The sequence below is a fragment of the Schistocerca cancellata genome, chromosome 6 (genome assembly GCF_023864275.1).
Source record: "Schistocerca cancellata isolate TAMUIC-IGC-003103 chromosome 6, iqSchCanc2.1, whole genome shotgun sequence".
Classification (NCBI taxonomy): domain Eukaryota; kingdom Metazoa; phylum Arthropoda; class Insecta; order Orthoptera; family Acrididae; genus Schistocerca; species Schistocerca cancellata.
The window spans coordinates 290,992,735-291,008,352 of record NC_064631.1 but is presented as its reverse complement, the minus strand read 5'-3'; the positions used below and the strand labels follow the sequence as shown (position 1 = coordinate 291,008,352).

The 15,618-nt window shown below is 39.3% G+C and overlaps 1 protein-coding gene across 3 annotated transcripts in view; it reads left to right on the top strand.

The window, feature by feature from the left end:
• Nucleotides 1–15,618, top strand: part of LOC126190697 (voltage-dependent calcium channel subunit alpha-2/delta-3-like) — a 398,470-nt gene that overhangs the window by 183,945 nt on the left and 198,907 nt on the right. For all 3 annotated transcript variants that reach the window (XM_049931163.1, XM_049931162.1, XM_049931161.1), the window contains exon 6: nucleotides 6,002–6,258. In XM_049931163.1, coding sequence (XP_049787120.1) covers nucleotides 6,002–6,258 — 257 coding nt within the window. The remainder of the gene's footprint in view (nucleotides 1–6,001; nucleotides 6,259–15,618) is intronic.

Here is a 15,618-nt window from a genome sequence, read left to right as displayed (position 1 = left end):
TTCAAATGGGGCACACAATGCAGCTGAGATTTTCCTGCTGAATAACTGGGGGCATATGAGTGGACCCAAAAATAACAAGACATGTTTTACAAATAAAAATGTGTATTTGATGAAAAAATTTCAAAGCTTCATTTCTTTCAAAATAGTGTCTGTCAAACATAATAAATTTTTGTCATTGGTGGAAACAGTTTTTTAAACTTCTGGGACTGTGTAATTAAAGAAGCCATCACAATAAAAATCATTATGAATGCCCTTAACAGAGACAGTGGTATGCAGCTCAGCTTGGTGTGGGATCCAGTGATCATGAGGCTGAAACAGGCGCATTGTACGTGGAATCAGCCTGCCTGTGTATGGTAACAATGTGAGCCCCAGTAATGTCACATCTGGCAGGTAGAGTATATAATGGTGTACTAGCAGCCCATTAGCAGTTGTTCTACTTGACCATGGTCAAAGAATGGTCAGTCAAAAGCTTGTGGCATTTTAACCACTTGACATGGGTGGAAGGCTGGTAACATTTTATTCAATGTTACCCCATGAGATACTGCATTCTTAAGTAATTGATGATGACTGAAGTAGAGAGGATGTACAATGCAGACTGCCTATAGCAAGAAAAGCATTTCTGAAAAAAGGGAATTTATTAAAATGTAATATAATTTTAAGTATTAGGAAGACATTCCTGTAGGTATTTGTCGGGAGTTTAGCCTTGTATGGAAGTGATATGTGGACAATACACTGTTCACACAAGAAGTAAATAGAGGTTTCGGTATGTTGTTCTGCAGTGGAATGCTAAAGATTAGATGGGTAGATTGAATAAATAATGTGGAGGTACTGATCGAATTGGGAAAAGAAGAAATTTATAGCAGAATTTAATTGCTTAACAAGAGTGATAGGGCACAAATCGCAGAATATCTGAGTGACCACCATCAAACGTTCATTTCTGAGGAAGAGGATGTGGAACAAAAATGGAAAAAATTCAGAAACATCGTCCAGTACGCCTTAGATAAGTTCGTACCGACTAAGGTCCAAAGCGAGGGGAAAGATCCACCGTGGTATAACAATCATGTACGAAAGGTACTACGGAAACAAAGAAAGCTTCATCATAGGTTTAAGAGTAGTCGAATCATAGCTGATAAGGAAAAGCTGAACGAAGCGAAAAAGAGCGTAAAGAGAGCAATGAGAGAAGCATTCAACGAATTCGAACATAAAACATTGGCAAACAATCTAAACAAGAACCCTAAAAAGTTTTGGTCATATGTAAAATCGGTAAGCGGATCTAAATCCCCTATTCAGTCACTCGTTGACCACGATGGCACCGAAACAGAGGACGACCGAAGAAAGGCAGAAATACTGAATTCAGTGTTCCGAAACTGTTTCACTGCGGAAAATTGTAACACGGTCCCTGACTTCAGCCGTCGCACGGACGCCAAAATGGAAAATATTGAAATAAACGATATCGGAATTGAAAAACAACTGCTATCACTTAGTAGCGGAAAAGCATCCGGACCAGACGAGATACCCTTAAGATTCTACAGTGATTATGCTAAAGAACTTGCCCCCTTTCTATCAGCAATTTATCGTAGATCGCTGGAAGAACGTAAAGTACCTAGCGACTGGAAGAAAGCGCAGGTCGTTCCCATTTTCAAGAAGGGTCATAAATCAGATGCGAATAATTATAGGCCTATTTCGCTTACGTCAATCTGTTGTAGAATAATGGAACATGTTTTGTGTTCTCGTATTATGACGTTCTTAGATAATACAAATCTCCTTCATCATAACCAACATGGATTCCGCAAACAGAGATCATGTGAAACTCAGCTCGCCCTATTTGCCCAAGAAATTCACAGTGCCGTAGACACTGGCGAGCAGATTGATGCCGTATTCCTGGACTTCAGGAAGGCATTTGATACGGTTCCGCACTTACGTTTAATGAAAAAAATACGAGCTTACGGAATATCGGACCAGGTTTGTGATTGGATTCAGGATTTCCTAGAAGAAAGTACACAACATGTCATTCTTAACGGTTCAAAATCTGCAGATGTAGAGGTAATTTCGGGAGTACCGCAAGGAAGCGTGATAGGACCTTTATTGTTTACAATATACATAAATGACTTAGTTGACAACATCGGTAGCTCCGTGAGGCTATTTGCAGATGACACGGTTGTCTACAAGAAAGTAGCAACATCAGAAGACTCGTACGTACTCCAGGAAGACCTGCAGAGGATTAATGCATGGTGCGACAGCTGGCAGCTTTCCCTAAACGTAGATAAATGTAATATAATGCGCATACATAGGGGCAGAAATCCATTCCAGTACGATTATGCCATAGGTGGTAAATCATTGGAAGCGGTAACGACCGTAAAATACTTAGGAGTTACTATCCGGAGCGATCTGAAGTGGAATGATCACATAAAACAAATAGTGGGAAAAGCAGGCGCCAGGTTGAGATTCATAGGAAGAATTCTAAGAAAATGTGACTCATCGACGAAAGAAGTAGCTTACAAAACGCTTGTTCGTCCGATTCTTGAGTATTGCTCATCAGTATGGGACCCTTACCAGGTTGGATTAATAGAAGAGATAGACATGATCCAGCGAAAAGCAGCGCGATTCGTCATGGGGACATTTAGTCAGCGCGAGAGCGTTACGGAGATGCTGAACAAGCTCCAGTGGCGGACACTTCAAGAAAGGCGTTACGCAATACGGAGAGGTTTATTATCGAAATTACGAGAGAGCACATTCCGGGAAGAGATGGGCAACATATTACTACCGCCCACATATATCTCGCGTAATGATCACAACGAAAAGATCCGAGAAATTAGAGCAAATACGGAGACTTACAAGCAGTCGTTCTTCCCACGCACAATTCGTGAATGGAACAGGGAAGGGGGGATCAGATAGTGGTACAATAAGTACCCTCCGCCACACACCGTAAGGTGGCTCGCGGAGTATAGATGTAGATGTAGATGTAGATGTAAAAGAAGGGGTCAGTTGATAGGACACATCAAGAGGCATCGAGGAATAAGTTTGGTAATGTTCAATTAGGTGTAGGTTGCAGTAGTTATGAAAAGATGATGAGGCTTGCAAAGGATATAGTAGTGTGGAGAGCTGCAATAAACCAGTCTTTGGACTGAAGATGTTAACAACAACAAGCAACATCATTTTCACCAGTTTCTATGTTTTGCATACTGAAATTATTTTTTTCACTTGCTATTTCCATCTCGTACATAACCACAGTGTTTTTTAGTGCAAAATTGATAGCAAAACCACGAGAAGTATAGATATCTACAGAGACTCAAGTAGTAGCTGATGGAAATCTTCTTAGCTGCTGCAGGTCAATCAGAATATGCCAGCACACATGCTATCATCAGCAGCCAACCCCTGGCAATGGAAATGTTTGCCAACACCAGAACTAAAACCAACTATCTCCAAGTCGGGCACCCTCAGACTAGTGTGTGCTGGTAGAAATACTTTCTGACAGCTAAAAAAGATGTTAGAATGAAATTTGTTTCCTTCTTTCAGTTGTCACTGCTACCATCATAATCATAACCATCATCATCCTCATCTTGAACATTTTCCAGATCCAGACTGGGTGTGTTTGGAACATAAACTTTGCCACATAGTTTTGTTTTCCCACCATCTTCCTGTAATCACTTTGGTCGAGATCTCACCTCTCTCTCTCTCTCTCTCTCTCTCTCTCTCTCTCTCTCTCTCTCTCTCTCTCTACGAACTTGTCCAAACTTGTCAGTCAGTCAGTCAGTTTGTAGCAAGGCCCTGTGCAATGCTGACCAGCACACACCCAGTATTCAGTCAGTCAGTTAGTCAGTCAGTCTGCAATTATGACCCATTACATATAGGCTTTGTCTCTTGTTTGTACATTGGTATTTACAGAGTGTATTTTACAATTTAGTGTGTGTGTGTGTGTGTGTGTGTGGGTTTTTTTTTTTTTTTGTAATTTATTGTGTTCTTTTTTACAGTTTATGAATAATTTCAATATCTTTAAATTTACATTCATATATATTGCTTACCAAAATTAAATGACAATAATTCTGTTTCTTTTTTGTTATGCATGTATCATACTTTTGGATTTTCCTTCCAAAAATGAGAAAATTTATTTATAGAATAAAATAGGTTTTTGTTCAATATTTCTCTGATTGTGTGGTTAAAGTCATTAATGTTCTTTATTTGGCTTATTTGGTTTGGAAGGCAATTGAATAGCTACATCTGCACATATGTTACCCTTTTCTCATAACAACTTGTCCTGTATTGAATTGTTCTTACCTTCCAGCAGTTTTCTGTGTCATATTGCTGTACCTCCCCATTTTTTTAAGTGTTCAAAGTAAATGAGTTTAAGGGCTTCAGTGCTAAAAGTTTTGGCTATCTCCAGTAATGCGCAATACACTGAATTTAGTTTACTACTTACGCAGCTGATATACCCTACACATGTTCATCTATTATCGAGGCAGAGAACTGGAAATTTTATACATACCACTAGCTCAAATTTCTTAGCATTGACTTTAACTCCAGCTCATTTTGTTTGCGTCGATTGTTTTTAAATTTCATGATTTGTGTTCTTACCCCTACTCTCCCCATCCTCCCCCCACCTCCCCCCCACTTCCGAGTTTTATTATTTCTAAACTAGTTATCCAGTCTAAGTAAAACTCTTTCAGCAATATGTTTCACTTCTTCCATTTCTGTCCCCTTAATTGAAATATTAATGTCATCTGCAGAGAGGATGGATTTCTGTTGAATATCATCATGAAAGTCTTTGATATATACTAAGAATAGTAGTACCCCTAGAACACTTTCTTGAGGCATCCTATACAGGATATTCTCCATGTTTGAATTGTATCTATTGCTCTCCTCAACTAATGTTCCTTTTCTGATGCCTGTCCATTAAAAGTATGATTTCATCAAATTGGATGCAGTGGCTCGTAAACCACAGAATTTTAGTTTCTGCAGAACAGTATTGTGATTCACTAAATGAAAAGCCTTTAGTAAGTTGCAGGATGTGCCAATTGTTGATTCTTCCCTGTCAAGTGTTTATAGTACATAGTGAACAAGTTATTGTATTACCAAAGTATTGGGTTTCTTTATTTAACTTCGTAGAATTCTGGATAGGATATCCTGTGATGGAAAAAAGTTTATCAGCCTGTTATCACAGAATTCTTTCTAAAGATATCTGATATTACTGGAAGGATACTAACAGGTCTGTAGCCTTCAGGTTCTGTAGTCAGTATTTGGACGGTAGTCACACTCAAGCCATTTTTAAACTCCTGGGATACAGTCCTTTCGTGTTGACTAATTACTTATATTGGTCAGGGGTTTAACAATAAATTTAGATGACAGTTTGACAACCCTATTGGAGGTAACAAAAGTGTCCTGAATCTTGATATTGTTCAGGTTATCTGTGATTACTGTTACTTCTTCCTCATTTGTTGGAAAATGGTGTATGGAATTAAGTAGTGGGCATCTTTTGTCTCGTAGGATATTTGTTGGAACTGACGTATTCTTTGCTGAATTTTTGCACACATTTATAAAGCAAATGCTTTGGCTTTAGTTCTCCTCTTTGTAAAGAACTGTTACATCTGATTCCTTGGGGTTGTTATTTTTACATGTTGCCTGTTCTTTTGCTGAACTCTCACTCTCACGCTCCCTCTCACTCTCCCTCTCCCACTCCCTCTGTTCCTTTTTCTGCTCCTCCCACTCCCTTCCACCCCTCCCCCTCCCCTCCCCCCTCTCCCCTCTCCCCTCTCCCCTACCCCCTCTCCCCTCCCCCCCCTCCCCTCTCCCCTCTTTCACATGTTAGTGTGTGTATGGCCAAAGCTTTTTGTGGCTGACCACCTCATTTACTTCTGTGCCACAGTAAGGCTGGGCGATAAATAATAATAGTAATAGTAATTTCTCAGTCTGGTATTACATTTATGATTGTTACTGTTGTTTTTGAACTGTTATTAATTGTTGACAACAAACTTCAAAAGTAATACTTTTCTTGCAATATCTACAGCCATGAAGTGGGCACAACCAATAGATCTGTTTGACTGCCGCACACGCTCCTGGTATATTGAAGCTTCAACTTGCAGCAAGGATGTTGTCGTCCTGATGGACACCACGGGATCGATGAAAGGCCTGAGGCACACGATTTCCAAACACACAGTGCGCACTATTCTTGATACACTTTCCAATAATGACTTTGTTAATGTCTTCAACTTCTCAGAGAGAGCCCAGGAGACTGTGCCATGTTTCAAGAATATGCTAGTACAGGTATGAGCCTGCATGTCAGGTAATCTACTCTTTTGTTTTCTCTCATTAGTTAGTCTTCATCAGACTCTAGGCACTAGGAAAATGCCCATGAATTAATGTTTTGCAGATTTGTCCTTCACACTTGTAACTTCTAATTGCATGATCAAGAATCATGTAGAAAGCACTTTAAGGAACTTAACATCTTAACATTACCTTCTCTGTATATAAAAGCGTGTCTTCTTTCCATAAAAAAACAAATACATACCTTAACGTCCAGAACAGATGTTCATTCACATGATACCAGATATAAAAACAATCTTAATGTAGACTTTACTAGGCTCTCTAAGGTCCAAAGTAGCTTTCAGCAAACAGGATTAAAATTATATAACAAGTTACCACAATCACTGAAAGACCTACAAGGAGATGCCTTCAAGAAGCAGCTGCACAAATTGTTAGCTGATAAGTGTATCTATGATGTAAAGGAATTAGAATGTAGTAGAGAGTGAGAGTAACTATGATGTCAAGGAAGTGGAATGTAGTAGAGAGTAACTATGATGTTATGGAATTATAATGTAGAGAATAACTCTTTATCCTCATGTAATGTAATCTGAATGTACATAGTTTCCCAATTTTAGATTCACTATCAAATGTAATGTCAAAACTGTCTATTTCAACAAATGTTGGCTAATGACAAGTAATAAATAAATAAATAAATAAAAATAAATAAATAAAAACTTGTAAAACTAGTTCAAGTTGTTCTACAATAACTGGTACGTGAGTGCACATTGTCCACTCTCATTGTGAGTTGTTGTGGAGATAACATATTCTTTAAGAAGACAGGAGTTGCTTTGAAAATGAACTGAAAATTAAAATTATTTTATCAAATTTTATTGTATTGTCCCATGAAAAAATAATATTACTTATCTTGATTCTAATAGATGATATTGACTTTACTAAGTCTAGATACTGCCTCAGATCTAGAGTGGAGGGTTTTTTAACTGCTGAAATATTCATATTTAACCCTTTTATGGGCACTTTTGTGGTAGCAATTCTGTGAATATAATTTTTTTGATATCATGTTAAATTTGTGATCATCTGACTATATTTATTTTTGGATAATTTCATTTTTGTGGTTGAGGACCAAACCTATGGTGGTATACACTGGCATGCACTCGGGGGAAGCAACTGAAGCACTGCTTCAGTAACTATAACTGTGACAGTATATAATATATTTATAATCATATATCTAGATGAAAATGTTACGTTCCTTCAAAGCACACAGAACTAATATGTTCATTACATTACAAAATTGACTGAATATTGTGATCCAAGCCAAAGCAATGACCATTTAATTCTTCAGGCTTTTCCGGCGAGGCATTGTGATGTTGAACAATTGGGTTTCTGCCAGTTATTCATGTCTCTTTTGCATGATATTTCAACTGCATGACTCGCAGTCTTCTTGAGATGCTGTTTGATGCTGATTCCAGTGTTGAATGAGTCTGGTGTTTATGCCTATGTTGTGCTAGGTGCTCTGTGTGCTGTCCACGCTGCATCAGGCACTCTGTCTGTGGTATGCACTGACCAATAGCCGTGACTGTAGCATTTTCTTCCACCTGCAGCTGTTTTGAATGCTGTGAGCATACTTTGTGGTTAATATCCTTTGTCAGCCTTGGTGTATGAAGTTCTGAATGATGTCCAAGTCGTGCTAGACATTTTATCAGCCAATTGTTGTCATTTAAGGTTTCCTGTGATCTAGGACATCCTGTTACCCTGCTGTGCCTTGTCAGGCATTCTGTCAGAGGTCCATACCCACCAGAAGGGGCTACAGTGTTATTTTCAGGCCACTGGTGTTCAGTTTGCCACCTGAGACTTAGTAGAACATCGTCAGTTGATGGCTCTGTTGTCTGAGGTACATTTTCACGTGTGCCTTTTGTTGCATGTACTGGGCTGTTTTCTCTAATTCCATCTTCATACTTGTTCCCTGGGGTCTTGATGTTGTCTCCATTGCATCTTCACAAGATTGAGTGCCAGGTTCCAGGAGGAGCTCAACCAGAAACTGCTGTCATGGTTAATGAGATTCTCTGTGACTTTAATCTCAATAGATTATTTGTCAATGCTGTCCCAGTATCTTGATGTTTGTGTTTGAATCTTGGCATTATTATAGTTCTTAACAGTTCTTGGCAATTGTTGACTAGGTTGCCTGTCTCAGTCTGGTGTGCCTTTGTTGTTTGTGCCTGATATCAATGGTCATAGTCACCTGGCCCATGTATGGCATACCACATTCACATGGTATGTGGTCAACGTCCAGTTTCTGTAGACCCAGGACATCCTTTACCCTCTCTAGTGGAGCCCTAATCTTGTTTGATTGATATTATGTCTGAGAAGAATTCTGATGATCTTGGCAGATACCAGCCCAATTTATGGCCAATATGGAACATACTTTGTTTCTTCTTGTACCTCTTCAGGAACCTCTGGTGGGGAAACAGGGTGCAGAACCATTTGAACATCTTGACAAAGAATCAATTTTTGTAGAACACAGATTGTGAGTGTTATAACTCCTTCACCAAATTATCAGTTTCTGACAGTGTTTGTGCCCAGAAAACCAGATTTCTGAGTACACCATATTTCTGTGCCAAATGGTGGCAACTGCTGGCTTGCAGGTACAAGTTGATGTGAGTGGGTCTGCAGTACACACTGACTGGAGGTACCATCTACCTTCCTTTTGTTTAGTGCATCTAGGAACTGAAGTAGTGAGTCCTGCTCCAGTTCCATAGTGAATTTAATGTTAGGGTGGTGTGCATGTAGGTGGTCCAAAAAAACATCAAGCTTTACCCTCCCATGGTGCCATATAACAAAGGTGTCATCCATACACCTAAAAAAAGCATTTCGGTTGATCTGGGTCCGATATAAGTGTCTCCTCTTCAAAGCTATCCTCCGTAGCGAGATTAGCCACCTTTGGTGAGAGAGAGCTGCCCATTGCCACCCATTCTGTTTGCTTATAGAATTGACACCCATGTAGGAAGTACGTAAAGGTCAATATGTGCCTGAATAAGCCCAGGAGAGTACCACTGAACTTTTCTCCAATTAACTCAAGTGAATCATTCAGTGGTACATGGGTGAACAGGAAGACCATGTCAAAACTGACCATAATGCAATGTCTGTGATCTGCAGTTGCCTGAGGTATTGTAGGAAATCCTCTGAATTGTGAATATGATGGACACGCTCCCCCACATATGGGGAGAGCATCATCTTAACCATGTGGTGCATGAATTTCACTGCAGTGGACAACTTGTAATGGTCAATTTTATGGCGTTTTCAATCAGTCGTGAGGCTGCAAATGCATGCAGAACACACCACCAGTAGGGACTGCCTAGTTGCAGTCAACTGTGTGCATTTGCAGCCTCAGGACTGACTGAAAATGCTAAAGAAGTGACCATTAACAGCTGTCCACTGTAGTGGACACCATGCGCCACAGGGTTAAGGTGTGGAGCAGTAGGATAAGTGGCTGCACCAGTGTTGCTGACTATTGGATGTCAATGTCAATGATCTGTAGTTGCCTGAGGCATTTTAGGAAATCCTCTGAGTTGTGAATGTGATGGACGCACTTCCCCGCATATGGGGAGAGCATCTTCTTAAGGTGTCGAGCAGTAAGGTAGGTGGCTGCACCAATGTTGCTGACTATTAGGTGTAGAGAAACCTCTTCCTTGTGCACGTTAGACAGGCCATAAAGCCTGGGTGTTACTGGTGTTTCTTCCCATAGCTGCTTAATAATCTTTTCTGGAAGGCCAATTTCCTTTAGAAGAGCCCTGTTGTTCTTGTCCACCTTGACTGTGGAGTCCATTTCTACTGGTCTGTATGGCAGATCATCCAAAAGTTGTTGCCCTTGACTGTCATAATCTGCCTTTCATATGATGATGGTGGCATACTCCTTATCTCCTGGTTACACCACAATATTATCATCTTCCTGTAGTTGTTTGAGGGCCAACCTCTCACTACCAGAGATGTTTGATTTGAGCAGTTTGGGTTTGATGAGCACCCTACACGTCTCTTGTCGGACTTCTTCAGCCTCACTGGCAGGAAGTTACAGAGCCACCTGCTCCAGTCCACTGACAAAGGCAGCAACAGTAACATTTCTGGGGCAAACTGTGAAATTAGGACCCTTGCTCAGTACTCTCAAGATGGTTGTGTTGAATTTCTTCTCACTCAGGTTGATGATGGTGCGAGCGACCTCATTCTGCTGCACCTTGTTGAGATGTTCAAACTTGGCTAGTTGACAGGATGCCGATTTCTTGCTGTCAACTTGGTCCCAGTCTCATTTGGTTAGAGTGTTTGCTATAAAAAGGTGTAGAGGCAGGAACCCTCTGGATCTCACATAAAGTTCATAGCGCATGTCGCATACTCTCTTCCTGACCAATGCTAAGTTCGTTCGATGTTTAATTCTGTTGGCCAATCAGGAACTGACGTGATGTTCAGTTTTAGCAAATACTGTAAGTACGTCTTTTTCTCGGCATCTCAGCAGGAGACAGCGAGAACTGAGATGTAATTCTTCAGGTTTTCCCGGTGAGGCATTGCCATGTTCAACAATTGGGTTTCTGCTGGTTATTCGCGTCTTTCTTGCACGATTCGCGGTCTTCTTCAGGTGCTGTCTGATACTGATTCCAGTGCAGAAAAAGTCTGGTATTTATGCCTATGGTGTGCTAGGCGCTCCGTCTGCAGTCAATGCTGCGTCAGGCACTCTGTCTGTGGTATGTGCCGACCAGTAGCAGTGACTTTAGTGTGTTCTTCTAGCTGTGGGTGTTCCAAACACTGTGCATATACTTTGTAGTTATTATCTATTATGAGTCTTGCTGTATGAAGTTTTGAATGATGTCCAAGTCGTGCTAGACATTTTATTCTGTGATTGTTGGCATTTAAGCCCTGATGTGATCTAGGACATTCTGTTACCATGGTGTACCATGTCAGTCATTCCATCCAAGATCCATGCCCACCAGGAGCCATTTCTGGTGGGCATGGACTTTGAATGGAATGCCCAACGTGGTGCACAATGCGTGTTTTTCTTTTTTATTACTTCGTATCTAAAGATTCATCTATTGAGTTGAAGGAGCTGTCATTCAGAAATTCTTTTAATTTGTTTCTAAATGTCGGTTGGCTATCTGTCAAGAGTTTTAAAGCTATTTGGTAAATGACCAAAGATTTTTGTGGCAGCATAATTCACCCTTTGCGTGCCAAAGTCAGATTTAACCCAGAATAGTGAGGATCATTCTCTCTTCTAGTGTTTTAGTTATGCACTTTGCTGTTATTTTTGAAATGGGATAGGTTATAAATAACAAATTTTGTATGTGAATATAGATATTGCAAAGGTGCTGTGAATATCCAGAGTTCCTTAAATAAATGTCTGCAAAGTGATCTTGGGTGGGCTCCAGCCGTTATTTTGATTACACACTTTTATGCAATAAATACTTTTTCTCTTAAAGATGAGTTACCCCAGAATATGATGCCATATGAAAGCAGCTAATAAAAATAGGCATATTAGGCTATCACCAAAATTTGCAATAACCCTAATAGCATAAGTAGCAGAACCTAAACATTTCAGCAGTTCATTAATGTGTTCCTTTCAGTTCAATTTCTCATCAATGCACTTACTTACTTATCCATGGCTTGGTGCTTAGTGACCATATGCCTGCTCTACACTCCTTCTCCATTGTTCCCAGTTGTGAGCCTCCTGCCACCATTTGCCCGTTCCTAGTCTCATGTCCTCGGTGTCCTTGTCAATATTGTCCTTCCATCTTGTCCGCGGTTGTCCCCACTACCTCCTTCGAGCTACACCTCCCAGAAACACATCATGGGTCATCCTCCCTTCATTCATCCTTGCTATATGTCCAGCCCAGGTCAACCTTCTTCTTATTATTCTTTTTATAATGTCAGGCTGTGTGTAAAGCTCTTTTAATTCTTGGTTTTTTCGAATTCTGCATTCCCATGTTGGTGTATCTATCATAGGACCATATATTTTTCGGAGGATTTTTCATTCGAAAACAAGTAGTTTCTCTTCATGTGTTCTAAAGGTGAGGCTTTCACAACTGTACATAACCACTGCCATAATCATATTGTGGTACAGCCTGATCTTAAAACTTCTTGACAGGGATCTTTTCTTCAACACATCCTGAAGGCTAAAGTATACTCTGTTGCCTCCAACAATTCTTGCATTTATTTCAGTTTCACTGTGGTTCTGATCACTGCAGTGACTACCAAGGTATTTGACCTTTTGAATTGGAGATTGTCCACTGCGAGCGGGTCCCCATCTCTTGCTGACTTGCTCAGGACCATGTATTCTGTCCTATATTCACTGGCATACAGGCCTGCCCTATTGGCAGTCTTGCAGTATGAGCCTGTCATTCTTCTGAGCTCTTCTCTACTACTGCTGATTATGCACACACCCAGAAATTTTGAATATTCTGCCCTAGCAGTAGACTTCTGTTCATAGTCTATATTTATCGATAGTATTATGCCATTTGCTGTACAGAACTATATATACTGTGTTTTCTCAAAGTTTAGTTCTTTTGCAGATAACCACTTAATACTTTTCTGAAAGACATTATTTACAATCTCCTGAGCTAATTCTTATTTGTTGGATGTGATTACTATACTTGTATCATCAGTAGAGAGAACTAACTTTGCACGTTTGAGAATATAAAGTGGGAAATCATTAATATATATTAACAACAAGGGACCCAAGACTGAACACTGTGGGACACTGTTCCTGATACGTCCCCAGTTAGAGGACTCTACTGAGTTTTGCAGACCATCTGTACTGTTAATTTCAACCTTGAGCATCATTCCAGTTAAATGTGAATTACATCAACGTTCAGTTATTCAGAGCATTTAATATTTGATCAGTGAAAGCATATTTATCATTTTCTGTTGAAAAGCCTTTCCAAAAATTAAACTGACATTTTGTTAGTCTTCAGTTTTCCAAATATACAAAGCTACTCTTGAATACACTACTTCTTCAAGAATTTTGGATAAAGCTGTCAGAAGTGAGACTGGATGGTAGTAGTTAGCATCACACTTATTGCCCTTTTTATACAAGAGTTTAACAATAACACATTTCAGTCTATCCAGAAAAATGACCTGTCTCAGTGACCTACTATGCATGTAATTGAAAATCCTACTTATCTGTTGAGGGCAAGCTTTTATTACTCTTTTGGAAATGCCATCAGTTACATGTGAGCTTTTACATTTGAGTGAATTTAGTGTTTTCCTAATTTCAGCAGGAGAGGTGGGTTGAATTTCAGTTTTAATAAATTTCATAGGTACTGCCACTTCCATATACAGCCTCACATTTTCTAATGAACAGCTGGATCCTATTTTCTTACAACACTTTTAAAAAATGACTATTAAAAGTATTTAGTACTTCTGACTTTTTGTTCACAAACTTTTCATTGAGAGAGATAGAAATAGTCTTTCTATGCTCTGAGTTGCCCTGTTTCCCTTGTAACAGTATTCCAAATTGTTTTAATTTTATCATCAGAGGTGCTAATGTCAGACACAATGCACATACTTTGGGACTTTTAAATAACTTTTCTTAATACAGTGCAGTAGTTTTATAATGTTTGACTGTTCCTGGATCACTACTCCTTCTAACTATAAGATAAATTTCCCTTTTCTGTTCACAAGATATTTTTATTCCTTCAGTAAGCCATGGATTTGTAGATGGTTTCTTAGATATGTTTCACTGTTTTCTTAGGGAAACTTTTTTGAAATATACTCACAAAGGTGTCATGAAATAGGTTAAATTTTAAATTAGCATCAGATTCCCTGTACACCTCATCCCATTCTTTTGCGAGCTTTCCCTAAAATTTGCAGTTGTTAAATTGTTAACTTAATTCAGTATTTTGGAGGACTGCTTTGCGTTACTGTATGGAGCTATGTCATATACAGTAACTAGCTGTGTATCATGATCAGAAAGACTTTTCTTAACAGAAAAAGTATTTATTTGATTAAATGGTCTATAAAAACATTATATTCCAGTGTGCTGCTTTCCTTTACTACCAGAGTATGAAAATCAACATTGAAATCTCCACAACTAATAATTTGCTTCTCTCTGTCTGACAGATAGCACAAACACAAAAGAATCCAAGTTTTTCAGAAATGGCTGAAAATTTCCCAGTGGAGATATATACACAGCTACAGTTACAAAATTACCAATATTTAGTTTAAGCTCACAGGCACGTGCTTCTGCATGTTGCCATACAAAAAATTTCTTAGTAATTAAATTTTTCACATTATGATAAATTTTAATATATATGGCAACTCTTTCTCCCTCCATAGTTTCTCTACTTGCATGTGCTGAAAGCTTATATTGACAGGCAGAGTATATCTGTTCCACCTTCAGTGTCTAATTTTCTAAACAAGCAAGAAGCTCATCTGCTTTGTTTTTTATTCCCTAATACTCTAATGCTATACACTAACATTAATTTTCACTGTCCTTTTATGAGAATATTGCAATATTTTAACTTCTCAAGTACCTGCCTGTCTGAGCTTCGCAGTAAGCAGAATTCATTCAATGTTGACTCATTGGACACTGATCTTAGCCTAAAAAAGAGGTACTCCCATGAGTTTGTGCCCCCCCCCCCCCCTAAAGATTTTGCTGTCATCATGGCCAATTTACCCTTCCCTTTTCTACTGAGCTGCAGGGCATGCATTGCGAAGTCCCACCTACCAATAACATCAACAGGAACCAAAACTATGCCTAATAACATTAACATTGATAGCACAATTTCAAGATTGTTCTAAATTGAAATTTTTAGGTTTATTGTCACAATAAGACTATGTACAGTATTCTAACTATTTCTGTAAAAGTGTGTTTTCAACTTTCTTAGATACATATGGAACTTCTATACTCTGCAAACTGTTGTACTGTAAAGTGCGAGCGTTAAGACCCATAAGATTTCACACACATTTGAAGATTTTTTTAAAGTGGGGGGCAGAGGGACATCACACTGCACCACTTATTAGGGTGTTCCCTGTTCAGCTTATTGATGGAGCAGAGGAAGAATGATTGTTTTATGCCTCCTAGTGTGCATTACACAGTGGGTTGTAGCATATTCCTAGTGTCATCATTTAAGGTGGATCTTGAAACCCTGTAATTAGACTTTCTCCGGATAGTTTATGTCTGTCTTCCAGAGTCTGCCAGTTCAGCTTCCTCATCATCTTTGTGAGACTCCTCCATGGGTCAAACAGACCTGTGGCCATTTGTGCTGCCCTTCTCTGTATACATTCAAGATCCACTGTTAGTCTCATTTGGTACAGCCCCCACACACTTAGGTAATATTCTAGAATGGGTTGCATGAGTGATTTGTGAGCAATTTCCTTTGTTGATTT